Source organism: Lipotes vexillifer, unplaced genomic scaffold (genome assembly GCF_000442215.2).
Source record: "Lipotes vexillifer unplaced genomic scaffold, Lipotes_vexillifer_v1.1 scaffold1409, whole genome shotgun sequence".
In the NCBI taxonomy this organism is placed as follows: Eukaryota; Metazoa; Chordata; class Mammalia; order Artiodactyla; family Lipotidae; genus Lipotes; species Lipotes vexillifer.
Window position 1 is genome coordinate 138,070 of NW_006781380.1, and position 27,970 is coordinate 166,039.

General features: G+C 52.2%; 1 protein-coding gene across 1 annotated transcript in view; it reads left to right on the top strand.

Annotated features, from left to right (window-relative positions):
* ZNF185 (zinc finger protein 185 with LIM domain) overlaps positions 1–27,634 on the top strand; it is a 39,476-nt gene extending 11,842 nt beyond the window's left edge. Inside the window, exons 12-21 of the mRNA XM_007454645.1 lie at positions 759–845; positions 4,106–4,210; positions 5,058–5,144; positions 8,126–8,215; positions 13,224–13,421; positions 15,636–15,746; positions 16,878–16,958; positions 18,714–18,785; positions 19,831–19,933; positions 27,536–27,634. Of these exons, the coding sequence (XP_007454707.1) occupies positions 759–845; positions 4,106–4,210; positions 5,058–5,144; positions 8,126–8,215; positions 13,224–13,421; positions 15,636–15,746; positions 16,878–16,958; positions 18,714–18,785; positions 19,831–19,933; positions 27,536–27,634 (1,033 nt within the window). The remainder of the gene's footprint in view (positions 1–758; positions 846–4,105; positions 4,211–5,057; positions 5,145–8,125; positions 8,216–13,223; positions 13,422–15,635; positions 15,747–16,877; positions 16,959–18,713; positions 18,786–19,830; positions 19,934–27,535) is intronic.
* The last annotated feature ends 336 nt before the right edge of the window (positions 27,635–27,970 follow it).

The window sequence follows — 27,970 nt, forward strand, 5'->3', positions numbered from 1 at the left end:
AAAGAGTGAGTGTCTGTGATGTGCACCTGGGTAGGTGTGGTTTGGAGTGAGGGGGAACCCCAGAAAGCCAGGGAGTTCTAGATTCTCTCCAGCCCTAGCCATTACCACGGCCCGATCCTGCTGGGCGTCAGGAGCTGCAGTGGGGGCCCCAAAACACTGGAACTGGAGGGCTGTGAGCGCAGCCTCTGAGCGCAGGAACCCTCAAAGGGACCCTCAGCGGACCAGCCTCTGAGCGCAGGAACCCTCAAAGGGACCCTCTGAGGGCTGAGACTGTCTGATCCTCCCTGGTCTCAAGCTCACAGGCACCTTCTCTCTGACCTTCATCCCCTGAGTCTCCCACATGCCCCTTCCACTGGCTCTCACTCCAAATTCGGTCTGTAGGTTTCCTGGGCATTTTGTTCATCACCCGTTCCCATCAGCCCCTGAACTCACAAATAGCCACTTTGGATGCTGCAGTGCGGCCACGGGCAGGGCGCACCTCTGCAACTGATCAGCAGCACGGTCTGAAGGGGGCTGGGGTCAAGGATGGGAGACTGGTGAGGGGGTCCTTCAATGCCTTTCCTCTGGGACCTGGAGGTCAGTAGCCCGAGCTCAGCCCAAAGAGGAGACAAGAGAGAAAAAACAAGGCAATGGGTCTGGGTGTCCCACTGCACTAGCCAGGAGGCTCCTCAGAGAGGACACCCTTGGATCCCCAGCACAGATGGAGAAGCGGAGGCCTTTCTTACCACCGACTCTCTGACGCTCTCCTTTGGTCGCAGCGCAAGAGGTGAGGAGACTGTCCGCCTGCAGATCACAACACCCGGGGCGGGACTCCGCCTGGTGGCCCCAGACCTGGAAGAAATGAGGTACAGGGGCCCTGCTGCTGCCTGGGCTCCTTACACACGATTCTAGAGTTGGGGGAAGCAGGGTCAGGGTGCAAGCGATGAGGCCTGGGGTCTGGTTAGTGAGAGACATGAGCCACCTGGGTTCTCTGCCCCCAACCCATTTCACTCCACAAGTCCTGGGGAGCGAGCACTTGGTCCATGGGAGACCAGACCCGGCCCTGGGGACCCAGTGGCAGCCACCCCCCGCTGAAGTTGCTGACTGTCTGCCTGGTGGGGGAGGCAGATGCAGACACAAGTGAGATGCTGAGCGTGTGCCAGGAGCCCCTGGAAGTGATGGTTCACCCTGCTGGGCCCTGTGGATGGGAGCAGCCAGCTGTGCTGGGTGGGGATCTGGGCTTTGCAGAGCCCCATGAAGCCACTGAAGCAGCTGTGGAGCGGGGGGCTTCAATTCTTTGTGTTTGTGTGTCTTCCAGTTCCAAGGAGGGTTTCGGGTCAGTGGAGAAAGTCGTGCTGCTCACATTTCTGTCGGCTGTTATCCTGATGGCAGGCTTGGGGGACCTGCTGGGGGGGGGGGGTGGGGGCGGGGGGAGGCACCAGGAACAGGGCAGGATCACTAGGTCAGCCTTGACAGTTCAAGGGACAGGGGAGGGGGTCAGGGGGGGCACAACCAGCAGGGAGCACGGCAGGCCCAGCCGCTGCCCCGAGGTAGGGGGCAGACAGTCAAGTAACATGCAGGCAGGGTTTGGGGGGCTGGGAGCTGGGCCCCAGGGAAGCTTGGGTGGGGGCAAAGGGAGATGCGAGCAGGGAGGGGCCGCTTGTTCCCGGAGGGAACAGGCTCTGAGTCCTGATCATTTAGCTACTCACCCAGCTCACAGCAGTGAAGCCGACAGACTGGGACCCCACCTCGTGAAGCCAGAGTCCGGGGAGGGAGGCCAGAGCATAAGCCCAGGCTAATCCTTGGGGCGGTGGGAGCTCCGATCTCTGGGGCCTTTGACTGTCTTCACTGGCCCCTGCCTCTCTACACTCTCGCCGCAGTCGGGCACTGAGTCCTGTCCATTCTATTTTAGAGATATTTCTGTCCCTAGTGCCTTTCCCCTGGGGCCAGGCCTCCTTCATCACTCGCTCCATCCCGGAATCTCCTTCATATTTCTACCTGGGTGCCATTTCTAAAGGGCAGCAGTAGGCCTATGCCAGTCCCTGGGGAAAAACCCTGCAACGGCCCCTCCCCTTTAGGCTCCGCAGCCTGAACTCTCTACCTTGCCCGGCGGGGCTCATCCACCCCCTCCCCAGGATCCCCTCATACACCCTTCCTCCCTGGGCCCTCCCCACCAGCCTCCCCCAGCCCCATCCGTCTGTGCAGGCTGTAGGATGCCCTTTCCCATCTGCATTTTTCAGTCTCAGCTCAGAACTCTCCCCTTTGTAGCACCTCCTTTGCTTGTGTTTCTTTCTGAGGCAGCGCCTGTGAGGGGCTTTCTGCACTGAGCTCACACAGCACTGTGTTCATCCCTCCACCAGAGAGTGTTCCACACGGAGTCACAGTTGTCCACTCACAGATGGCTCTGCCCCAAGGACTCCAAGCTCCTGGAGAGCTCAAGGCCTGGCTGGCCCAGAACAGGACTGCAGGAGCATTTACTGCTGGAATGATTGAGAATCACCCAGTGTGGCAACGTCTTTAATAAGGCAACCCTGGAGGCTGCTTCACTGGTTTCCCTAAGGTGACCAGTCCCTGAGAAACAGGGGCGAAGTGACCCTGAGAGACGCAGCAGGAAGCCAGGCTGTCTCTCAGGAAGGTCTGTGCTGTGTGCCCCATAAGGCCTCCACGACCCATAAGGCCTCTGGCATTTTGTCTGGGAGTGACAAAGCTATAACAGCCCTTGGAGATCCTCTGGAGCACCCCTCCCCCACTTTCCAACAGGAAAGTCAAGTTGGAGGAAAGGAAGAAAGAGGGAAAGCTAGAATTCACTAAGCCCTGCCCTGTCCCAAACAGCCTACCACGTGTCCCCATGCAGGATGTAGATGCAATCACTATGCCCATCTTACAGATGAGGAAACTGAGACCATGAATGCTTAAGTAGCTTCCTCAAAGCCACACGGCCAAGAGTAGGCAGATCCATGACTCCCACCCCACTGCCTGACTCCTTCCCTGCGCTTTTTGCTCCATAAGTCACTACAGTAGTGGGAACTAAGGGGAGGGGGCAGGAAGGGGTGCTATAAATACTTAGTGCTTTACAAATGACTATATGATGAGTTTATTTGTAGGCATCCAAGTGCAAATTACCAGGAGGCTTTTGAGGGTTTCTGGTTGAGCTTTGGCAGAGAGATCAGGGCTCAAGAGATTTCCATGTTCAATGCAGAGGGATGAGAGCAGAAATAATGGGGTTCAACGTCGATATTTACATGGGGTACAAAGTCAAGGGACTCGAGGAGAGAGGAGCCAGCAAACTGAGCACAGATCGTATCGTGGAGGTGACAGCTGCCTGGTCATTCCCCTGAGGGCAGCTGGTGAGGGTGGTCAGTTCTGGCCATGTTGAGGGTGAGGTGCCTGAGGGCCAGTCCCAGAAGCAGTGAGGGTACGGGTCAGAGCACAGAGGAGAGGTGGGAACAGGCAGACGTCATTGGCTGAAGAATGACAGTTGACGCCATGGGAGCAGAGGAGGTGACCAAGGTAGGTGGCAGAGCATGCAGATGGAGAGGGTTGCCAGGAACACCAACATTTAAGCCAGTGACACAGAGTCATGATGGATGGATGGGGGAGAGAAGGCTGGAGTGGCCCACTGGGTCAGGGGTCCTGAATGGTGAGAATGATGGGAGTGTCTCTGTTGGGTTTGACACCATGAGGCTCCCTGATGACCTCAGAGAGAATAGAGGGAGGTTGAATCAGGAGTTAGGATCAGTCTTACACCATAGAAGATTATAGTCTAGAACTCTGAAGTCAGACTGCTTGGGTTCAAATCTCAGTTTTTCCCCTTGTTACTTGTGGAACTCGGGGCAAGTCACTCCAGGCTCTCTGTGCCTCAGTTTGCTCATCTGGAAAGTGGGCATGGATAAGAACAGTGACCATGTTGTGGGGTTGATGTGGAGAGCTAGTGCATTCAGAGTCATGAGAATGGGGTCTGACCCTCAGTCAACAGTAGCTGTTGGTAGACTTTGATAATTAGCCAATCCTGCAATATCAGGATTTGCGCTCTTTGGAGAAAGCTGGCATTTGGGGATGAGGTAACTGCCCCCACCTAAGTATGGTTGGCTGATGGGTAGTTAACTTATGTTTCTTTCCACCATAGGTCTTCCCCAGGCTCCAAAGACAACGAAGCCCCCAACCCCAGAGAGCCCAAGAGAGACTTGACTGGTGAAAGGGCCTTCAAGGGCCTTGGTGCAGACTCTGAAAGGTAACTCAGTGCAGGGACACGGAGCCCATGTGGCCCCCCCCATCCAAGGTCAGTGGATGGAGCTGGGACCAGGACTGTCCCATTCTTCACTGTGTCCCCAGTGTCGGGGGCAGTGCAGGTCCTCAATGAATATCTGCTGAAAGAATGAATGAAGGAATGCACCAGCAGGCGGACTCTCAACCAGCTGCAGAGGAGGACAAAACTTTTGTTTTGTTCGTGCCCCGGTCCGGGAAGATCCTCCTCCAAGCTGGAGGTTTCAGGAAGTCAGTGACCAAAGGATTCGTGGACCCCAGCAGAGCATCTAACAGGGCCTTCCAGGGTGGCCTGTAGGCGAAGGAAGACGCAGAGGGGGTGCATGGATGGGAGACAGAATGATAGCAGGGGATGCTGAGTCCAGAGGGGCTGCTTGTGCGCCAGCCACCCCACAGCCATCCCACTGACCTGTCCTTCAAGCCAGACCAGGGGAGCCTGGGGATGGTGACCAGTCGCTCACAGTTGGGCACTTCCTGAACAGGAAGTAATGGATAAGAGCCCACAGCCTTGTCTGCCGGCCACTGTGTTCTTAGTGTGCAGCCCTAGGCCCTGTGGAGCCCCAGCACTGGAATGAGGGAAGGGGACCCAGGATTGTTCGGGGAGCCTGTCTCTGCCCTGGGCTCTGTTTCTTGGCTCCACTTTTGCTCCCAGCCCATCAAGTTCGGAAAAAAGGCAGAAATGTTGCTGACATCAGCTTGGCTTCAGTTGGAGCAGTGCAGGGTGGCCGCTGAAGGCACCCGCTCTCAGGACATAGGAGTTACATTCAATGGAAACCCAATCAATCAGTCAGCAAATGTTTCTCTTCCCATAACAGATCAAGTGATGGCAACGTGGGATCCGGAGCCACGGGCTCCACACCTGAAGGCTTGGCCAGAGCAGACATCAGCTCTGGGAGAGGAGGGTGAGCTACCTGGGGGAGGCCCGTGGCCCCAAGTTGTTGATTCTCCCCTGTTCCTGGTCAAGTCGCCACAGCTGCTTGGGCTGCTGGGGGCGGGGCACTGGCCATTTTTCCCATAGTCCCGTCTACCGCTTCTCCCGTCTCCGGCACTCCCGCCGCCAGCACATCCTTTGTCCCCGGACTTTCCACTCCTGAGATTTACCTCTGCTTCGATCTCGCTCCTTCTCCTACCCTCTTCCACTAGCTCTCAAGCTCCTCCCAAGTAGGCATGAGGGCGGGCCTGGGCGGGCAGGATGAACATGTGGGGAAGGAGGGAATGATGGATGCATCGCTGCCTTCCTGCTTCTTGGCCGAGCTGTGAGGGCAAGCTGGAAGGCGGTCCGTCATCCCTTCCAGAAGCCCCAAAGCCTCCTCCACCTTCCTCCTCTGGCCAGCTCTGCTCTCAAGTTCAGTGAGCAGAAAAGCAGTGGCCCCAGTGAGACAAAGTAGGAGACAAGCGTGTCTAGCTGGGCTCTGACTTCTTGGACCTGGGTAGAGTTAGGGGCCATTTTCTCAGGTGATATGCGGAGTGGCAAGGTCCCACTTGTCCCTAGGTGGTTCCAAACCAAGCATGACTCATCCCTGGGGACAAAGGTTAGGTGTACAGATGTTGGCACAGATAGTTCAGCTGCAAGCTGTGCTAGAGCCCTTATGGTTCAGAACAGATGGCCAGGGAGAGATGGTGAAGCCAGTGTCTACAGAGAGCCACCAAGGCACGCTGCCAGCCGGCACCCCTGCCCTACAGCAGTCTGGCCGAGGAGAGAATCTCCGCTGTCCCAACTGGCCCTCTCAGCTGCCCCTACTCGCCCAAGCCCACTGGGAGCCCCTTGCCCTGACTAACTTTACTAGTTTGCAACTGATGCCTGGACCGCCAAGGCCCGACTTCCAAATCGGTAGCACAAGCCAACATGGGAAGAGGATGACCGGCCCCAGCGTCTGCCCACTGTGCCTCAGCTGGTGTCGGGAAACGCCACGGGGCCGGGGCCTCGGTCCTCTGAGCTCCCGCTAGTGGGGAGGACTGTGGAAGAGCCTGGCACCCGCGTCCTGCATCACGGTGCCGGCCAGCACGGTCCTGCAGGTTGACTTCATTCTCTGGTCCAACATGACTGGGCTTGGTTCTTGACTTCTTTGTCTTCGAATATTCATCCAGAACATCCTTCTTGCCTCTGCCCCCTCGCAAAATGAAGTCTTTGCTTTCTGCATTGTTTCCTTAAAATGAAGCCAAAGCTCATATTAACTTGCAGAATTATCTGAATACCTTCTAGACTTTTATGACTTTTAACAGTCTTTTACATTGTCTCTTCTATAGACAGTGATTTTTAAGAGACTTGCTTTTATGGTCTTTGCAAAGAAAAGGTTGTTTGTCACGAAAAAAACACCCACTCTCCTTTTCCATTCATTTTTATGAGTTTACTTAATAAGTGAATTCAGTGATTATGGTTGCAAGTGCAACTGGTGTAAGTGGGTGTGGAAACAAACACGAGCAACTCTTAGCATGCGTGCCATTCAAGTGGAGGGTGCAGGCTCACACAGGTAACTGCTCGGCATGCTGTGAGTCACAGAGGGACATGGAACTCAGCCTACACCTGGGAAGGCTGCATAAGACAGCACCCACTGAATCCGTATCAAGTTGATGGGCACAGACGGACTGCAAAGGGTTGCAGCTCCTACAAATGGCCACAGGGCCCAGTGATAATCACAGGAGCACTTTAGCACATGTTGGGGCCCAGGCATTTTTCTAAGTACTTGGCATCTATTGACTCATTTACTCTTCTCAGAAAATGTATGAGGCAGACACAGTTGTCACCCCATTTCACTGATGATCCAACTGAGGCCCAAAGAGGTCAGTTGATGTGCCCAAGGTCACATAGCCAGAAGCTTAATAAAGCTGTGATTTGAATCAGAGTAATGTGCCCCCCCCCCCGGGAGTGTGCACTTCACCACGAGGCCATGCTGTCCTGGTGTCAGTCAGCTGTAGGATGTGAGTGAGTACTGTACTCCAAGCATCCATTTGAGGAACTCCTTAGTGCCCATCATCTGTTGGGAACAGAAGCCACCCTCTCGGGGGGTGTAGACATAAAGACGCAAAGTCCTGAACCAAGACCGGGCTTGGCCTCCTTCCACAGGCTGTGCTCACCTGCTGTCTTTACCCCTCTCCTGGATGATCAGGAGGTGCCCAGTGCCAACTCACAGCCTCATAAGCCTAGACCAGCAGCCACCAGGTAAGGGTGGGGCAACTGCCCAATGACCAATCCCATTGCCAGATGGCCTCATCCTCACGTCCAGCACCCCAGGGTCCCCCTTGAACCTCTCAGCTCCATGCCATCTTCACATCAGGTGATCACTGCAGGGCAGAGAAGGCTGGGAGGTGAACCCACCCACCAGGAGCAGTGGAGGAGTGGGTACAGGTGATAAGTCAGGGGACCCAGACAACTCAGCACCTACCCAGAGGGACCCAAGCTGAGGTGGCAGAGAAGAGGGCATTGAGAAGTGTAGCTTGGGAAGAGACCCTGCTAGGAGAAGTCGGTGGGAAGAATCCCAGGGACAGCCAGCCGGCAGCAGAGGGCTCAGCCCCAGGGAGCATGTGGAGGTGGCTGGGGAGGTGCAAAGGTGCAATGGGAGGAGGTTGTGCATTCCCAGGCTGCAGGCTTCTGCCCTATTTCATCTAGCAATCCACCAGTGGGAAGTGGCCATTTTGCTATGGGTGTGTGCAACATTTAGTAAGGAACGATCGTTCTAGATTCCCACAGAGCCCCGGGAGGTGTAGGTCATGCAAGGATGCTAGAACCCCAAACTAGGAGGACACTTCCCCAGGACTTCCAAGCTGGTCACGGCCAGATGTAGGTCCTCCTTTCCTGTGAGAATGCAGCTGGGAAGGGGAAGACCTGGGCTCCAAGTCTCCTTTGGCCTGAGGCTTCAGAAGGTCTGTGTGCTTCCTCCTTCAGCTCTGGTGCCACTTCTGCCTCTGCTGTCCTGGCTGGCAGGAAGAGCAGCAGCCCGGCACACCTGGAGGACATGGAGACGGACCCAAACGGGTAAGGCATCAGCTAACAGTGCTGAGCTCGTGCGGTGGAGAGAGGCGGCTCAAGTGTACATTAGCCTTTGGCTGGGAAGGTGAGGCCAGTGAGGCCTGTGAGCTGGCCCAAGGGACGTGGCGAGGGCTGAAGCCCCAGCTGGAAACCTCTGGCCTCTGCCAGGAAGTCCTCCGTAGTCAGGAAGTCAACCACTCTTTCAGTCAGCAACTACTTGGAAGGCGCCTGCTCTGTGCTGGAGGCTGGAGTGCACAGACAAATTGGACAGGGCTAATGGGGGGCAAAACCTGGTCCAGACTGGAACAGGGGAAGGGGGCCCCAGGACAGCCTCACGGGAGAGGTGACTTTTGAGCGGAATCTTGAAAGGTGAATAGGAGTTCTCCAAGCAAAGGGTACAGGATGTACAAAGGACTCCAAATAACCTGGTGTTTACTGGGCACTGTAAGTAGCTAAGCGTGGAACATGAGGTTTGTCAAGGTAGGCAGGGGCTCATTGGCTTCTTCACTTTGGGGCACCTACTGTGTGCACAGCCCTGTACTCAGTGTCTCATACGGCCCTCCCCACAATCATGTGAGCTTTGTGCCTAGCGATAATGAATAACAAAGGACTGGAAGTCAGGTCTCTGTGACTCCTAGGAAGAACGGTGCTTTGAAAGAAATAGCCGGGGTGCTAAGATACAGAGTAATGGTGGTGAGGAGGGTACTACTTAGATGAGTGGAGGAACCAACAACTCTAGGAAGAGCAAGGAGTAAAGAGCTGCAGATAGGGAAACACAGACTTAAAACCCTGCTTTGGGAACACGCTTAGCAGCTTCCAAAGCATAAAGTAGCCTACCCGGTGAGGGGGACCATAGATGGAACCGTGCCCTGGTAAGCCATGAGAGGGAGATTGGATCTTCTTTCAAGTTTTAAGCCAGAGAGGAACACGGTCTGATTTAGGTGTTTAAGAAGTGAGTGAATGTTTTCAATTTCACACCACATTACAGCTACTTTTTTACATTTGTCACCCCTACATAAACCGTGAGGCTGGGGGTGGGGTGGGTAATGGATCGCTAAGGTATGAGGCACTATTATGTGACTTTTTTGTTTCAAATTGCCCTGACAATTAACAGAGTGAAAACAAAGACTGACACCTATAGTGCGCTCTGCCAGGTGCTTTACTCTTGCCAGCAACCCTGTGAAATTGATAAGATGGGGAAACTGAGGCATAGAAACGTTAACTGACTTGTCAAGGGATTCCAAATGGCAGAGCTGAGTCGCAACTGAAGAGGTTCTAAGAAAAACCCCAGGAAAAAACTTTGAAAAGCTAGTTTATGAACTCTGTTCTTTGGAGCCTATTCTCAAGACCCAGAAGCAGTAACTGTCAGATGGTTAATGTATACAGCACGCCATCTGCACAATCGCATGTAATATTCCCCAAACCTGGGGAAGGATCTGGCTTCTTATTGCGCAGTTTGACAGTGGAGGAAACGGAGGGCTCCTATGAAGAGCAAAGCTAGGAATAGAGCTCAGATCTGGCTAACTGTAGAGCCCCGGCTTAGAACTAATTTTCTCTGATTAAAAGTTCGCAAAATCAAAACAAACTTTCTTGATCAGTGTTTCACAACTCTGGCTGCACTTGATAATCACCTGAGAAGTGGTTTTTTTTTTTTTTTTAAAGTATCCTGTGACCCACGCGGAGAGATTTAGATTCAGTCGTTCTAGGGTAGTGGTTCTGAAACAGGGGCATCTCCCCCACCTCCAACCCCCCAAGAGTCACTTGGTGATGTCTGAAGACACTGTCGATTGCCACAACTGGGAAGAGGGTACTACTGGCAAATGGTGGGTGGAGACCACGGATGCTGCACAGCATCCTACAGTGCAGAGGACAGCTCCCACCACAGTTATCGAGTCCAAAATGTCAATAATGGTGAGGCTGACAAATTCTGTCCTAGAGCTGTCACGATGTCATGGGAGGCCAGGAGATTCTGCAATGGGAAGAAAAAAAGGTGGGCAGAGTCCCCACCTGCCCTGCAGGGAACTGCGCAGCCGGCACAGAACGTGTGCGCTTGCGCACGAGCGCCGGCACGAACATGTACGCCTGCGCACGCGCGCCGGGACACAACGTTTGCGCCTGTGCACGCGCGCTGGCACACACGTGTGCGCCTGCGCACGCGCGCCAGCACGCAATGTGAGCGCCTGCCCACGCGCGCCGGCACGCACTGTACGCCTGCACACGCGCACCGGCACAGAAGTGTGCGCCTGCGCACGCGCGCCGGCACACACGTGTACGCCTGCGCACGCGCGTCGTCACAGAACGTGTGCGTCTGTGCGTGCGTCCCCGACTCGCGCGTGCCTGCACGCTTTTGGGTCTAGACCGGCGTGAGATCGTCTTGTGTGCACCTGCGCGTGCGTGCCCCGGGAGGGTGCGCGTTTGCGTTCAGCGAGTGTGCGCCTGCGCGCACCGCCATTTCCTGCAGCCCCGAGCTTGTGTCCGGTGCCTATTGGGAAACGGGACCGTCCACACAGCGAAATGGCTACCGGGGGCGTGAGCGGCCTCGGCGGCGCTTCTCCCGCGGTCGTGCCCGCGCCTGCCGCTAGATGGCGCGCGAGGATCACAGTTGGGCCGGGCCGCCCATCTCGGGCACCCTGGGCTCTCCCTGCCCTTCCCCCGATAGCCTGGAGGACGTGGGCCCCGATAGCCTGGAGGACGTGGGTGGTTCCCCCGGCCTTGGGGCTGAAGCAGCGCCACCCCGACCACGTGTGCACACTCGCCGCAGTGCCGGCGGAGGCGGGAGAGAGGAAGGGAGCTTCGTGCCCCCAAGGAGCCAAAGGGGCTGTTTGGCGGGGTTCCCTGGTGTCAGTGGGCTCTGGGCGCTGGCCTTCAGAGCTGGTCGGGGCCGGGAGCTGTGGACACGCGGGGAGGGCGGCTCGACCCTCCAACCACGAGGGACCTCGGGCGGAGATGCCTGCTCTGGGCGCTGGGGCTCCGTGGGGAAGGGGCTTGTTCCTAAGAGGTGGGGGAAGGAGGGGAATGGGCTGGGCAGGGACCTCCTGCAGAGCAGTGGAACTGTCCCAAAGTTGAGGAACTGTACCCTACTCTAACTTGGTTTGCTTCATCACAGTACAGGTACAGGAAGAGGTGGTATAGTATAGTGAGCACGGACTCCTGTGCCTGGGCTCAAACCTAAGCTCTGTCAGTTACCTGCTATGTGGTTTTGGGTATCGTACTCATCTATGTGCTTCAGTTTCCTTACTTGTAGAATAGTGGCGGTAATAGATCCTACCACGCAGGGTTGTTGTGAGGGTTAAATGCGTTTGCATGTAGGACATTTCCTGGCACAAAGTACTACGTAAATGTTGGATTCTCCTTTTATAAGAAGTTACAGCCAAATAAAGCAGTCGCAGAGGACTATCTCTTTCCACCAGAACTATTTAAGGACACTCAGAAAGCTGGCCTCTGGTCTCCTTTACCAGCCGTATTGGCCTGACTTCATTTAATAAGATAGATTAGCTCACCTTCTCCCCACTAAATTTGTGTTATTAGACTTTACATCTAAAGCATATGCTGTTTTCCTCTGTGTTGCAAGTCTGGGATTTTCAGGTTTATGTTCTCTCTGCATTAGGAACAGGTGAACTTTAACCACATTTGTTCACCGCGGACAACTGCTGTCAATCATTGGAGGAGTGTAATGGAGGTACACAAGAGTCGAAGGGGCTGTGTTCTTCCACGTAGAGAGTGTGATTGTGTACAGAATTGTCAGTAGCTGTATTAGGCTTCTGGATCTTTGATCCGGTTACAGCCAGAAGTATTACCTTCCCTGTCTCTAAACACTTGACTTCCAGGCAATTCATTAGGGGCCTGGAAGACCTCTGGGTTGTTACACTGCTCAGCAAGACTTCCCGTGACTGTCCCTTTTATGGGTTAGGTGGGTTATACCGCCTATAATTGTAGTGAGTCTGCTCTGAGGCCTAGGGTGAAGGAGCCTTATTCATCCACTTGCCCATGTGTCGCATCTTTGCTGAGAATCTGGCTTTATTCACAGACTTGGTGAGGATAACTTCTGTTACCGTAATTCTGTAGGGGATATGGGTTGGTACAGGACTCCAATTAAGTCCATGGTAAAGCTAGCTCAGGGCTTCCAGAATTGGGAAACAAACTCTTAAGGCCTTCTTGGTTTGCCTTTAGCTCAAGCCTGTATGTCACAGGCAGAGGTGGGGTGGGTGTGTCAGGGCATTCTGCTGGTAAGGGGCTGGCACTATCTGAGGAGAGCATACTCTCCGAAAGGCATGAGCTCCACTCCCCTTGTTATTCCAGCTTGAAGGCAGTGAGCCTGCCTGCCTACTATGGGATTAACTTCCATGAATAGAGTCCCAGGGCTGGAGGTGGCTGGTGGTGTGATCTTCTTGTCCTAAGATAGCCCCACCAGCCATTGGAGGCAGGCTGCTGATGTTAGGAGGGTTGAGATCGGGATGGGCCAGGATCAAGGTGATGGTGAACTAGACACTCATCTTTTGGAATGCTAGCCTCATGTTCTCAATAATCTCACTCAGTCTTGGCCCCGGCCAGTGGGCATATGACATCTTTGGTGCTTGAGGCCACCAGGCAGCAGCACCATCCCACGGGACGTGGAGAAGGCGGCAGCACTGAGAACAAGGCCCTCCGAAGCACCTCAGGCTGGGGATGGTGATGGCAGGGATGTGCAGGGGTCGCTGTGATGTGAGGCCAGGAAGGAAGGAAGAGCTCCCAAAGAGCTTGATGCCAAGGACAGCGGGGAAGGCGCTCCCTCCTTGCTGGACTGAGGGGGTGACAAAATCATCTGGGCTCAGGCTTCGTGTAATACACGTGGGGACAGCTGTTGGTGGGAGGGGAGCAGCGGTGCTGGGGTCCACCTGAGGAAGACACGAGCTCTCCCCGAGGTGGGGGCCATGCCGGGCTTCTGTCTGCCCCACCTCCTGGGAGAGGGGCCTGCTATGGCCACGGGAGGGGATATCGGTGTGTAGTCGGTAACCAAGGGCTTATTCTCCCTCAGTACCTTGGCTGATTTTGAGGAAGAGAATGTGGTCACCAAGGTGGGAGACGCCTGGCAGGGGAGGCCTGGAGCCCAGCAAGGTGACCGGGGAGACCCAGCTGCACCCACCCATAAGCTGGCAGACCCCAGCAGCCCCGAGCAGCAGAGCAGCCCCAGGAATCCTGACCAGCACCTGGAAGTGGACAGCCAGGCCAGCAGGTAAGGGCCACTCTGTGCTGGACTCCTGCCTGCCTGAACCTGACTTTTGTCAGGGCCCGTAGCCCAGAGCAAACCCTAACACGCTAGGCATGCCAGCTACCTTCTGCAGGTGTGATGGGCTAGGAGCCCATGGGAGGCTGACAAGCAATGAGTATCCCAGGGGTGGATCTCTGTGGGCTTGAGTTTGGAGCCACAGCACCAAATCTGTTACACCAAACCTGACAGAGAGAAGGTGCCCAGAGAACCGTGCTATCTGGTAGCCACAAGGAGCGTGAAGACCTGGCTTGGCAGAAGGATACGGGGTGCCTTGCCATTCATGGGGCTGGAAGATTTCTAAGCTGTGCCTTGTATGGCACCATTTCAGTGTTCTCTTAGCTCTCCAGAGATCTTTGCCCAAAGTGGTCATGAGTTTGGGGATAGCCCAGAGACGATATACAAGTACGTCATATGAACCAGTTGTAGGTAGTGGCCATACACACGCTGAACACGATGGCCGGGCCCCCAAGCACACCCTCAGGAAGCAGACAGATACCGGAGCAGTAACACCATGGTAGGAACCATTAGTATTTGCTGCGTGCTGAGAATGTGCAGGCATCCTTCTCATGCGTTATGTGTCCTCACTCATTTAGTTCTCACACCAACCCTATGAAAGAGGTGCTATTATTATTTCTGTTCTATAGTTGAGAGGCTGAGGCGGAGGGACGTTGAATAGCTGGCTAGTAGTCACCCAGCCAGGCAGTGGCCTAACAGGGATTAGAACCCCGGCAGTCAGCCCAGAGCCTGTATTGCTAATCACTGTGTTATATCCGCTGCCTCTCCATTTTTTTTATTATTATTATTTTTTTTTTTTTTTTGCGGTATGCGGGCCTCTCACCGTTGTGGCCTCTCCCATTGCGGAGCACAGGCTCCGGACGCACAGGCCCAGCGGCCATGGCTCACGGGCCCAGCCGCTCCGCGGCACGTGGGATCTTCCCGGACCGGGGCTCGAACCCGTGTCCCCTGCATCGGCAGGCGGACTCAACCACCGCGCCACCAGGGCAGCCCATCCGCTGCCTCTCCATTTTTGATAAGCCATCTCCTCCTTCTACTTCAGGTCTCCTTGCCCCTCAGCTCTTCTGTCCCCTCGACTATCATGCTGTGTATGGATCAGAGGATGCCAGACACTTGCTAGCTGTTCAGTCAGAAGTGGATGCTGTTTCCTTCCTCTCGTACTCAGTCGTCTTCTGACTGTCTGGTCCTGCACTTTATCCCCTGTCTGTCTCTCCACGTTCCCATTGGGCCTCCCTTCCCAGCCCGTCCACCTCCTTCAGTCTGCATGGTGCATTCCTGTGTCCTAGAGTGACATAGGACTAGGCACAGGGTGACTGGGCACATTGAGGCAGGGTACCTCACCCAGCCTGGGGTGACAGGGCAGGTACTCTGGGAATGGCTTCCCCGAGGAGAAAGTAGTGTCATGTGCAAAGATACGAGAGAGATCAGGTCCACGTGACGTGGTCTGGGAAGATGAGGCCGGGAAGCTGGGCAGGTGCTGTCATGATTGTTCTCTACCCTCCCCACTCTTAAACGAGTTGAAGTCCTGGGCACTGGGTTCCAGGCCAGGGGCTGTGTGCTATGCCGAGGGGTGGAGATTCAGAAAAACCATTATACCTGTCAGTCTCCTGCTTCTTCTTATGGTAGGTGACTTCCAGAATGGGGTCCATCCACATCTCTTCCTTGGTGACACCTAAATTCATTTGTCCCTCTCTCCCTCAGCCTTGTGCTCTCCAGAAACTTCACTGGAGGATGGGGGCAGGGAGCTCATTCCAGGAAGGGGCTGCCCCACCCACTGAGGAGGTGAGCAGGGCTGTCTGTCAAGTCCTTGCTAGCCCCATAGCTCTGCTGTAACCAAGTGAGTCATAGGCCAAGGCCCTTGGCTGCAGGGATAGTTCTGGGCACACACCGGAAGGCTGGGGGTTTGCCACCAACTTACAATGTAACCTGGGCCACATCGCCTGGGTTTTCTCATCTATAAAATGAGTACTTCTAGCCGTTGATCTCAGGAGCCTCAAGGAACAAACAGCTCAGTGATTTTCGAGGGTTGTTTAAAAAACGTCAGCGTTCTTTTAAAGTCTTTGAAGTGGCAGTCTCGGCATTAGCCCCTGATAACCCTGCTGGACCCTGGAAGACACCAGCTCTCAGTGTTGACACCCTTGCTGCTCCCTCCACTTCTTTCAGGGTGAGGAACCCCTCAAGCTGTCTGGCCACTGTTACTGTCACTGCCACCGCTGAGCAGCCTCAGGTGTACGTGCCAGCCTCCCCAGGTGAATTGGAGTCTAACTCAAGCAGGTAAGAAGGGACAATCTGGGAGGTGTTCTGTGGGCTATTTCTTCCCTGGAGCTCAAGGACTCGGCCTTTGCCCCACGTTACTTCCCTGATATTAGCTCTAGTACCTACTCCAATTCTCAGCAGCCCATTGGTCAAGGGGCCACAGAGTGTAGCCCAAGTTCCCCTAATATAAACTCCTGTGTGTGGGCCTGAACAGAGTCTCCCAATGAGAAGCTGAGGTGGCACTTCCTAGGGCTCTGCCATCCTTCGGACCTTCGCTAATGTTTCTTGGGGAACATGCTTGCGAAGTCCAAAGAAATCCCTTTGAGGCCAGGGCCTATGTCTGTCTCTCTCGCGTTATCTGTTGTGAGAAGAGGCGCATAACCACTGCCTCACCTGAGCTTCTGTCCTCACCTGCCATCTTAGAGTGCAGGAAGGGAGCCATTACAAGGAGGCTGAGTGAACTGTGTGTGTGTGTGTGTGTGTGTGTGTGTGTGTGTGTGTGTGTGTGTAGGAGAGATCAGAGGAGCGTCTACTGCCATCAAGCCAGCAGGCTGGAGTGCAGAGCATGTAAATGGGGCCAAATTTGGTGTCATGGTGAGCCCATCGAGAGGTAGACCTTGTTCCCAAAGTTGCCAGGGGTTTGTCCAGGGTGAGGCAACTTCCTGAGCTCACCCTGGAGCTCCAAGAGTGGGAAGGGAGAGGTTAGACTGCTGATGGAGATTTGACAGTGTAAGATGAGGCTGAGAGGTGATCTCAGTCCCAGGCAGAAGGGAAACAAAACGTGGTCAGAGAGGAGAATGGAAAGCCCACTGGACTGAGGTCTCAGGAGGGTAGCGTCCCATCACTGGCTGCAGGGAGCGTCTTTCTAGCGCTCTCAAATCCACACACAGCAGGCTGTAGTCATGGGCTTTGATTTCAGCCCGAGTCCACAGTGGGCTCAGCAGCCTAGCAGCTCCTGTTTCCTGCTTTGGTTGCCCGCCGGGGGCTACAGCACCAGCACCTCTGCGCCCAGGCATTCCCATGAGCTCCTGCACTTCCTTCAAACAAAATGGGGGGCCTTCCTGTCCTGGACCCCTGCTTTGGGTCAGCCCCAGTCCCCTGGAATCTTCCAGTATACCTCTTTCTGTTGTGCTGTATTTTTTTCTACAGCAAAGGGATTCTCTTTATGAAGGAGTACGTGAATGCTGGTCAGGTATCTTCCGGGAAGCCACTGTCTGCATTCTACAGCAGGTGAGAAGTCCCAGATCTTTCCATGTCACGGCCTTGTCCTGCCAGGCCCTGTGTTGTCCTCATTCCTGCATCCCCAGTACCTCATTAAGTACTTCTCCCAGAGTACCTTCTGTGTAATCATTTATTGAATAGGTAGATGATTTAATTGCTCACGGACATGATTTATGCCTTTCCAGACGTTCTGCCTAACTCGATGCCTTTGCACTCCCCTTTTGTCATTAACTCATCCTACACTCCACTTCCAGCACCAGCCGTTTCTGCCTGTATTTGTTTCTCGGTAGACTACAAGCTTTCTTTTGTGAAATCCTGAGAGCATCACTCTTAATAGAGCTGGTGAGGCCCTTAAGAACCATCTAGTTAATTCCATCCTGTTCCAGAACTCAGGGCTCCTCTCTTCAGCTCCCATGCTCCTTCCAGCATGCCAGGTTGCCTCATTTGAACACACATTTCACTCATCATCTCTTTGTCTGCTTGCTTCCGGATGCCATATTGAAGAAGATGTTCAACCTTTATGAGCCTCGGTTTCTTCACTTGTAACTCCTTAGAGTGATTTTAGCTTTATTGAGATATAATTAATATATCATAAAATTCACTCTTTAAAGTGTACAGTCCAGTGGTTTTTGGTACATTTACAACGTTGTGCAATCATCACCACCATCCAATTCCAGGACATTTTTATCACACAAAAAGGGAACCCCAGACCCATTAGCACTGCCCCCAGCACCACAAGCCACAGCCCCTGGCCACCACTATTTTCTGTCTCTATAGCTTTTTTCAGGGAGGTGGTTTTTTGTTTTTGTTTGTTTCTTTGGGGTTTTTTTTGACATGCCACGCAGCGTGTGGGATCTTAGTTCCCTAGCCAAGGATCGAACCTGTGCCCCCTGCAGTGGAAGCTCAGTGTCTTAACCACTGGACCGCCAGGGAAGTCCCCTCGTTGTGGTGCCATCTAGTGTTTGCCTCTATGAACTCTGTCCATCTCCTGGTTTTTCTTCTTCCAGTCCCACCAGTATTTTGTTTAATGGGGCACTTAGAGTTGTGTAGTCCAGTGTGTTTTCGCCTTTTGCTTTACCTTCCAGGAGGCTTAGAGGTAAACTTAAATCTCAAAAGAAATCAGAAGCTGGGCTGAAATTCTGGCTCACCTCTTACTCCAAGCATGACCTTAGGCAGGTCACTTAACCTCAGAAGGTCATCACACAGCTCCTGTTAGCATGACAGCTTCACTAAACCATATCCCAGAGCTTGTAGCTAGATGCACTTCCCTGGAAATAGTTTTTTTGATCATTATTTTTTTATTATAAAAAGTCATATTATTGAAAAATGAAGATGCGAAAAGGAAAAAAAATTTTTAAATCACCCCTAATTCCACTGTGTAACCCAGCACAGTATTATGTTGGAATGTTTCCTTGTTTTTTTTTGTTCCCATTCTTAGTTGATTCCTGCAGTGAGTGGGCCCCTGGCGATTGTCACATCATAACCGAGGGCCGTATGTGGGGAGAAAAGCCATGGTCCTTTCCCACTGGTCCGTGAAACTGACAGTTCTCCAGAACCCTAGCCACCCCCTTCTCATCTTCCTCACCACAGCAGGTCTTCTTTGCCCCCAGAGTGTAAGAGCTCTTCTCTGAGAGAATTATGCCTCATTGGCACCAACTTCATTTGGCATAACGGGTGATGGCTGGTCATGCAGAGTCATGTGTTAATCAGAAAAGCACTCTCCACTCATGGCTGCTCTCCTCTCTCCCATCACACTCCCTGCAGCGTCAGCAGCACTGGGGACTCACGCAACATGGAGAAGAAACTCCCACATGACAGTACTCCATACTCTGAGAGGTAAGTCTGCTGTGTTACCAGAGAGCTCACAGGTCTCCAGAAGGAGAAGCAGGTGAGGGAGATTTACACGCTGAAAGTCCATTTGCCTTCGTTTCTGGTCCATTTCCAGATGGGATGTGTCACACCACAGCATAGGGCACTGCTTCCCTCATTGGGGTGTCACACTTGTGGCAATGAAAGCCTTTGAATCCAGCTAAGACCAAAGGGCAAAAACAGTGAGCTAGTGGCAGAGATAGGGCTAAACCCCAGGGCCCTGAGTACTCCCAGGTAAGGGGTGTTTCCACTCTGCCATCTGACTAACTGTGAGCTGGGACTGGTGGTGGTAAAATAGGAGGGAGGAACAGGGCTGTGACGAGGGCAACACTGTCAAGAGCCTGAGCCCTGGACCAGCAGCAAGGCAGGCAAGGACCTTTGACAGGTTCTGTCTGAGGAGGAAAACCAGGGGGTGACTTGAGGAACAAAGGCAGGGATCCTGGAACTGGGGAGATACTCAATCTACAAGTCAGTGTCTAGGACTTCAGTATGAGGTCCCAGCAGGCTCTACAGCCACACTGATTTTGTGATAGTCCTTGGACCCATGCTGCCTCTGTGATACTCCAGGTAGGACTCAGTGCTCCCAGGCATGAAGAGAAGGGCCATCAAGACAAGGGGCCAGGTAGGGCATACGGAGACATGTCTCCTGTAGAAGGAGACGTATGTCTTCCTATTCTAGGTGGGAACAGCCCCCCAAGCAGATATGCTAGGCAGAGGGACAGAGACAAGCAAGCTGCCTGGAATAAGAATCAGATCACGGTGTCCAAACATACGATAGAGAGTAGGGTGAAGATACAGGAATGGTTTCTGAAAACAGCGTGACGGTCTACAGTGGGCTGCGGTCCAGTCTGGCCCAAGGCTATATGGCCAGTTCACACCACAGAAAAAGATGGCAGGCTGGGAATCCTGGCAGCAGCCTAAGCCTGGCTGCGTCAAACCACAGGATCTGGCTGCATCACATCAATAGTCTGCGTACGAGCCTGACCATGGATTCTTGTTTTTCATTTCCCAGAACAAGTGGAGGGGTCTGTACTTACTGCAACCAGGAGATCGGAGACTGTCCAAAGATTACCTTAGAACATCTTGGCCTTTGCTGCCATGACTATTGCTTTAAGGTAAGGAAGACAGGTGGTGCCACTGAGAACATCTTCCAGAGCTGGGGAGCCTTTATGGGTTCAGAGAGTGTGGAGAAGGCTTCATCTCTGCTTGAATGTGCTCCATCTCACAGGCTTTGCAGAACTGGGAGCTGAATGGGCTCCCAAGTCGAAAGGAGTACTATGTGCTTAATACTTTGAGGGAAACAAAAGCATTCTTCTGGGGAAAGGCTATTCCCAGCAGACAGCCAACAAGTGCACAGGCCCTGGGGCAGCAGCATGGAGTATTGTAGCTCGCATGGCTGGAACGACATGAGTGAGGGGTGAGTGGTAGGAGATAAAGTCTAAAGGATGGCTAAGAACTGGATCATGCAGGCCTTTCAGGACACAGAGAGACTTTGGGTTTTATTCTAAATGCAGTTGGAACCCACTGGATGGTTTGAGTGGTGGAGAGACAGGGTCTGACTCATGCTTTTCAAAGGATCCCTCTGACTGCTAGGTGAAGGAGCGAATGTAGAGGGGCAGGAATGGGAAAAGGGAGATCAGTTAGGAAACTGCTGCAGTAGATCAAGCTAGAGAAAGCAGTCACTTGATTAGGGAGTTGGCAGGGGACATGTCAAGATGGTGCCTGGATCGGGGATACTGTTTGAAAATAGAGCTGGTAGGTTGTGGCTATGAGAAAATGAGAGGAGTCAAAGGAGATTGCAAAGTTTGGGGCCCAAGCCATTAGCTGAAAGGATGGTGGTGCCTTTTACCGAGAAGGGAAGGACTAGAGGGGAGCAGGTTTGAGCAGAGGGAAGGCGGAGATGAGTGAAATTGAAGATGCCTCAGTGAGAGCTATGTGAGGAGCTCACATGGTCATTTGGATATGTGAGTTTGTGTTCCAGGGTAAGGCTGGAGCTGGGAGTCTGCAGGGCATGCTTTTTCCCTGAGCCGTCCCTGACCTGATGAAATCACCTAAGGTGTGAGTGGGTGGAGAGGGGGCTGACGCTGAGCCTTGTGGCTTTCTAGCATTTAGAGGTTGGGAAGAGGAGGGGGTCCACAGAGGAGGGTGAGAAGTAACACAGAGTGCAATGCCCCAAGTGACACAGTTTCTCCAAAGACTGCATTGGTCACCCTGTCAGTGGTTGCTGAGAGATCAAATGGGATGAAGCCTGAGAATTGACCTTGAATTTTGCAGCATGGTGGTCATCTGTGACCTCAGTTGGAGCAGTTTTGCTGGAGTGACGGGGATAGAAGGTTGACTGGAGTGGGCTCATGTGGAAATGGACAGAGTGAGCCTGGAAGACTCTCCTGATGGGTTGGCTTTGTAAGGGAGCAGTGCAAGCAGACATTGGGACAGAGGTGCCAAGCATGGGTTGGTGCTGATGGGGAGTGATACAGTAGTGAGCAGACACTGATGGCGCAGGAGAAAGAGATGTTGATGGTGATCATGATGTACGTCTGTAGGAGAGAAAGATGGGTACCAGTTGACACATGGCAGGAATAGGAAAGGCCAAATCTCTGGGACACATACAGAGAGGTTCCCAAGTTGGCTGGTAGAAGAATGAAGAACTTCAGTACTTGCTTCTGTTTTCTCAGTCGATTAGAAAACAAGATCGTCTATGAGTGAGGGTGGGCAAGGGCTGTTGGACACTCGAGAAGAAAGGGGAGTCTGTGAAATGTTGTCTCAGAGACAGGGAGGGTGGATGGGCTGTGCAGAGCCCGCTTGAAGGGAGGGCTCGTTCATTCCTATGGAGACCAGTCAGCATGTACTGTGTTGTTCCCTAGCCAGGCTCAGCCACAAGGGTGAAGCAGGGGCAGTTGCATTTACTGGGGCGGAGATTATGCCAAGTGAGTTGGCAGGGTTTGGTCTGTGTGCAACGGAACAGTAACAGTGAGGCGGTGAGCTGGTCCAGTAATGGAGGTTCCAGCGGTGGCAGAGACCAGCCAAATAAGCTGGAGGACATGGAAGTCAAGCAGTGGGGTGTATGACTTATTGGTTGTAACGAGGTCTAGAGCAGCAGTTCTCACTCTGGAGTGTGCATCTCACACTTGACTATCCCCTGAAGGGCTTGTTAAGACACAGAGTGCTGGGCCCCAGCCCAGTATCTAACTCAGTACGTCTGGGTGGGACCTGAGAATTGGCCTCTCTAACAAGTTTCCGGGCAATGCTGAGGCTGCTTGTCCACATAGAGTCTGGCCAGAGCAGTGGCCGAGGTAGAGAGGGGCCCAGAACATTGGAGGAAAGGAACAAAAGGCCACGTGGTAGGAAGCTCTTCCATCTGCGTGGATCCAGAATTGACTCAGGAGTGCTGCAGGGAGAGACTGTGACATGTCATTTGGCAAAGAACATTCTGTTTCCATGATTCCTGGACTTACATGAAAACTTATTAGAAACTTTTATGAACAATTACATACCAATAAATTAGACACCCTAGAAGAGGTGGATAAATCCTTAGAAACATACAACCTACCAAGGCAGAACCAAGAAGAAATTGGAAGCTTGAACAGACGAATAATAAATAAGAAGATTGACTCAGTAACCAAACACCTCTCAACAAAGAAAAACTCAAGGCTGGGTCTTCACAGGCAAGTCTACCAAACATTTAAAGAAAAATTAATACCAGTCCTTTTTATACTCTTCCAGAAATGGAAGAAAGAACACTTCCAAACTCATTTTACAAAGTTAGCATTATCCTGGCACCAAAGCCAGGCAAAAAATTAGAAATAGAGCTACCAGATGATCCAGCAATCCCACTTCTGTGTATATACACAAAGGAATTGAAATCAGGATCTCAAAGAGGTGTCTGTATTCTCTGTTCGTTGCAGCATTGTTAACAATAGCCAAAACATGGAAGCAACCTGACTGTGCATTGCCTGATGAATGGCTGAAGAAAATGTGGCATATAGGGACTTCCCTGGTGGCGCAGTGGTTAAGAATCTGACTGCCAATGCAGGGGACACGGGTTCAAGCCCTGGTCCAGGAAGGTCCCACATGCCACGGACCACTAAGCCCGTGCGCCACAACTACTGAGCCTGTGCCCTACAGCCCACGAGCCACAACTACTGAGCCCACGCACCACAACTGCTGAAGCCCACACACCTAGAGCCTGTGCTCTGCAACAAGAGAGGCCACCACAATGAGAAGCCCATGCACTGCAACGAAGAGCAGCCCCCACCTGCACAGCTAGAGAAAGCCCACACGCAGCAACGAAGACCCAACGCAGCCAAAAATACATTAAAAAAATGTGGTATATACACAAAATGGGATATTATTCAGCCTTTAAAGAAAGAAGGAAATCCTGCCATTTGCAACAACATGGATGAACGTGGAGGACATTATGCTAAGTGAAGTAAGCCAGACACAGAAGGACAAATACTACCTAGCACCACTTATGTGAGGTATCTAAAACAGCCAGACCCATAGAAGAGAGTAGAAGGGTGGTTGCCAGGGGCTGGGGAGGGGGAAATGGGAAGGTGATGGTCAAAGGGTACAACGTGTCAGGTACCCAAGATAAGTAAGTCCTAGATATCTAGAATATTTTGTCAATTTTTGGTTACATACTTTAATTACAGGGCACCCCTCTTAAACAGAGAGCAAAATTACGGGAGTCTCAGACCTAAGCAACTCCGGGCACATTTGGTCTCACAGAGCCAAGTGTTGGGTGAAGGGTGCAGTTGGAGTGGGTTGGGGTCCCAGGAAGGCTTTGTGAGGGAGGTGGGTCCAGAGTCAGAGGTGAAGAGGTGTCCAAGTGTATTTTCCAGGTGGCTAAACAGGTCTCCATCGTGCGTACAGAGGGAATAGGGATGAAGAGGCAGGCAGGAGGCTGGCAGGCCTGGGAGGAGGAGGCACAGAGCGGGAGGGATTTTAAACTTGCCTGATTGGAGCTCACACAGGGCTGGGGAACTTGGAATTGTGGCAAAATAGGCCTGATATTCTTGGGGAATTCTTGGAATGTGGGCAAGGTGCCTGAGAGCCACCCCTGGGGTCCATGAGCACAGAGGTGAAGAGGATATTATTTTCGTAAGGTCACACAGCTGCTCAGAACCGAGGGTGGAAATCCCGGTTCCGATATCAGAGCCAGTGTCGTCTCAGCTACACCCTGCAGCCTCCCAGGATATGCCATTCCGTTGCTCAAGTTCATTTGTATAAACTAATCTGTCACTATCCTTAACTGTAGGTTTATCTTACCTTTGTTAGATTGACATAACATTTTAAAATACTAGTTTGTAGGGGACTTCCCTGCTGGTCCAGTGGGTAAGACTCCGTGCTCCCAATGCAGGGGGCCCAGGTTCAATCCCTGGTCAGGGAACTAGATCCCTCATGCATGCCTTAGCTAAGAGTCCGCATGCCACAACTAAGAGTCCACATGCCACAACTAAGAGTCCGCATGCCGCAAGTAAAGACCCTGCGTGCCGTGACTAAGACCTGGTGCAGCCAAAATAAATAAATAAATGAACATTCAAATCAATGAATACTAAAATAAATAAATAAAATGGAATACTAGTTTGTATTGTTATATTTAGGAAGAAAGAGAAGACACTTATGGCCATAGCATCACAACAACCTTTTAGGGTCCCTGTTCTCCGCAGTGTGAGGCATGTTGCAAGCCCAGATTGTTGAGTTTTTTCCTGTGTTCCCAGAGGTGACCCCCTAAATGGATCAGCACCATTAGCTGGCTAAGTTGAGGTTCAAGTCCTGGTCTACAGTAACTAGAATCACAGAGGGCTGATAAATTTACAGTGAAAAAAATGGCCAGGAGGATAGCCTCATCCACCAGAGGGCAGACAGCAGAAGCAAGAAGAACTACAGTCCTGCAGCCTGTGGGACAGAAACCACATTCACAGAAAGATAGACAAGATGAAAAGGCAGAGGGCTATGTACCAGATGAAGGAACAAGATAAAACCCCAGAAAAGCAACTGAATGAAGTGGAGATAGGCAACCTTCCAGAAAAAAAATTCAGAATAATGATAGGGAAGATGATCCAGGACCTCGAAAAAAGAATGGAGGCAAAGATCGAGAAGATGCAAGAAATGTTTAACAAAGACCTAGAAGAGTTAAAGAACAAACAGAGATGAACATTACAGTAACTGAAATGAAAACTACACTAGAAGGAATCAATAGCAGAATAACTGAGGCAGAAGAATGGATAAGTGACCTGGAAGACAGAAAGGTGGAATTCACTGCTGCAGAAGAAAATAAAGAAAAAAGAATGAAAAGAAATGAAGACAGCCTAAGAGACCTCTGGAACAACATTAAACGCAACAACATTCGCATTATAGGGGGTCCCAGAAGGACAAGAGAGAGAGAAAGGACCGGAGAAAAGACTTGAAGAAATTATAGTCAAAAACTTCCCGGCGTCCGTGCCCGAGGCTCGTGGATCTGTGGCCGCAGGGCGTGGCACCGGAGCTCGAGGGGGTTGGGGTTGGGGGCGGGCTGCCTGCCGCCATGACCTGGAGTCAGGACATGTTCAACGCCATCATGATGGCGGATGAGAGGTTATGATGGTGCCAATTACACTGCTGGGCCTTCAAATTCAGAGCCTTTATTCTACTGCAGGCACCACAGTCACGGTACATTCTGTGATCATCTGATGGCGTTTCTCCTTGCTAGTCTCCTGAGGTGTGATGGAAAGCCCGGTTTCACAGGGAAGGTTATCAGGAAGGCTATGAAGAAGGAAGTAGCTTGGGTATGATTGATTGAAGGAAGACATGTTACGTGGAGCTAAAATCGGATCTGAGATCGGGTGCTACCGAGGTTTTGCTTTTGCGTGGAGATGTCTCCTGCACGGCTGGGCCACTGAGAAAGACAGCAAAGATGAAGGTCTTAGAATCGTTGATTGGAATGATTCAGAAATTCCCTTACGATGACCCTACTTATGATAAACTTCATGAAGACTTAGACAGAATTGGAGGGAAATTTAAGCAGCTTTGTTCATTACTAAACATCCAGCCCGACTTTAAAATTAGTGCAGAAGGTTCCGGACTTTCATTTTGAGGATGACAGATACACAAAGACAAAACATCAGGGAACAAACTTCTCACACCAGTCAGAATGGCCATCATAAAAAATCTATAAACAGGGCTTCCCTGGTGGCACAGTGGTTGAGAGTCCGCCTGCCGGTGCAGGGGACACGGGTTCGTGCCCCGGTCCGGGAAGATCCCACATGCCGTGGAGCGGCTGGGCCCGTGAGCCATGGCCACTGAGCCTGCGCGCCCGGAGCCTGTGCTCCGCAGTGGGAGAGGCCACAGCAGTGAGAGGTCTGCGTGCAGGGAAAAAAAAAATCTATAAACGATAAATGCTGGAGAGGGTGTGGAGAAAAGGGAACCCTCTTGCACTATTGGCGGGAATGTAAATTGATACAGCCACTACGGAGACCAGTATGGAGGTTCCTTAATAAACTAAAAATAGAATTACCATATGACCCAGCAATCCCACTACTGGGCATATACCCAGAGAATACCATAATTCAAAAAGACACATGCACACCGGTGTTCATTGCAGCACTATTTACAATAGCCAGGTCCTGGAAGCAACCTAAATGCCCATTGACAGACGAATGGATAAAGAAGATGTGGTACATATATACAATGGAGTATTACTCAGCCATCAAAAGGAGCGAAATTGGGTCATTTGTAGAGACGTGGATGAATCTAGAGACTGTCATACAGAGTGAAGTAAGTCAGAAAGAGGAAAGCAAATATCGTATATTAATGCGTATATGTGGAACCTAGAAAAATGGTACAGATGAACCGGTTTGCAGGGCAGAAATAGAGACACAGACGTAGAACACAAACATATGGACACCAAGCGGGGAAAGCAGCGGGGGGTGGTGGTGTGATGAACTGGGCGATTGGGATTGACATATATACACCGAAGTGTATAAAATGGATGACTAATAAGAACCTGCTGTATAAAAATGTCCCTAAAATAAAATTCAAAAAATAAATGGCCAGGAGACAGGAACTGAAAAACAGAAGAAAGAGCCACCAGAGAGGTGCTTGGTGAGAACGAGCAGAGGGACTTGGGGACCCTTGCGGCCGCTCTCCACTGCTTTCAGCTGGAAGCCAGCAGCCTTAGCCAGGCTGGGCCTGGAGACAGCTGGAGTCTCAGAAACATGGGGACTCTTGGTCTCCTCTTAGTTGAGACTGTCTGCAGGCCACCCTGCTCTGACTCCTCGTACCAGGAGGGTCCGCTGCAGATGGCTGGCTGTTATCATCCTTTAGACGTTCGCTGGAGAGACACGCCGGAGCGGCTGGACTGCTGAAATAGCTTTACCTTTCAGTGGGCCTTCATGTCACCTTCTTTTGGACTTTAAATGTCACAATTAAAGCCCTCCTGTAGATGAGGACATGGAGGCTCAGGGAGCCTCAGTAACTTACTCAAGCTCACCTAGCTAATAAGTAGTGGATTTAGGGCTCAAACCCAGGCCCAATTCTGAAGCCTGGGCTCCTAACCACTGTGTGATCATTCTGCCTGTTAGATTTTTTTTGTTTTTGTTTGGGTTTTGTCTCTGTTAGCCATTTTTAAATTGTCTGCTTCGAAGTCTAGGATGTGCCATCAGCTTGGAGCCTGCCCACTCCACTCGTTTATATTTGCTTCACTTGTGTGCTGACCTCTAGCTTGTTTTCTCTTTCAGTGTGGGATTTGCAGTAAACCGATGGGTGAGCTTCTGGATCAGATCTTCATTCACCGTGACACCATCCACTGTGGGAAGTGCTATGAGAAGCTCTTCTAGGTGGGTGCTGGAAACTTACTAGAGGCCAGAAATGTGCTCTGGTCTCTCCCTGAGTCTTGACCTGGGACAGTGCTTTCTCTCTCAGCCTTTGTGTTCAGGGGACCCCGAGTCCTTGTGTCCCTATGCCCTGTGATACTTTGAAGTCTTAGGTGGCGCAGATAAAGAGCCTCCCCATGGACATTTCCAAGTTGCGGGAGTCATTGTCTCTTCCTGTCAAGAAGCACCTTCCATGCAGCACCTCAGCTAAGCCCTCTAGCTGCCCTGAGATGCTGGCCAGGCCTATGTTGTTAGCCTCATTTGAGAACAAGAAAGTAAAGACCTAGAAAGGAAAAGGAC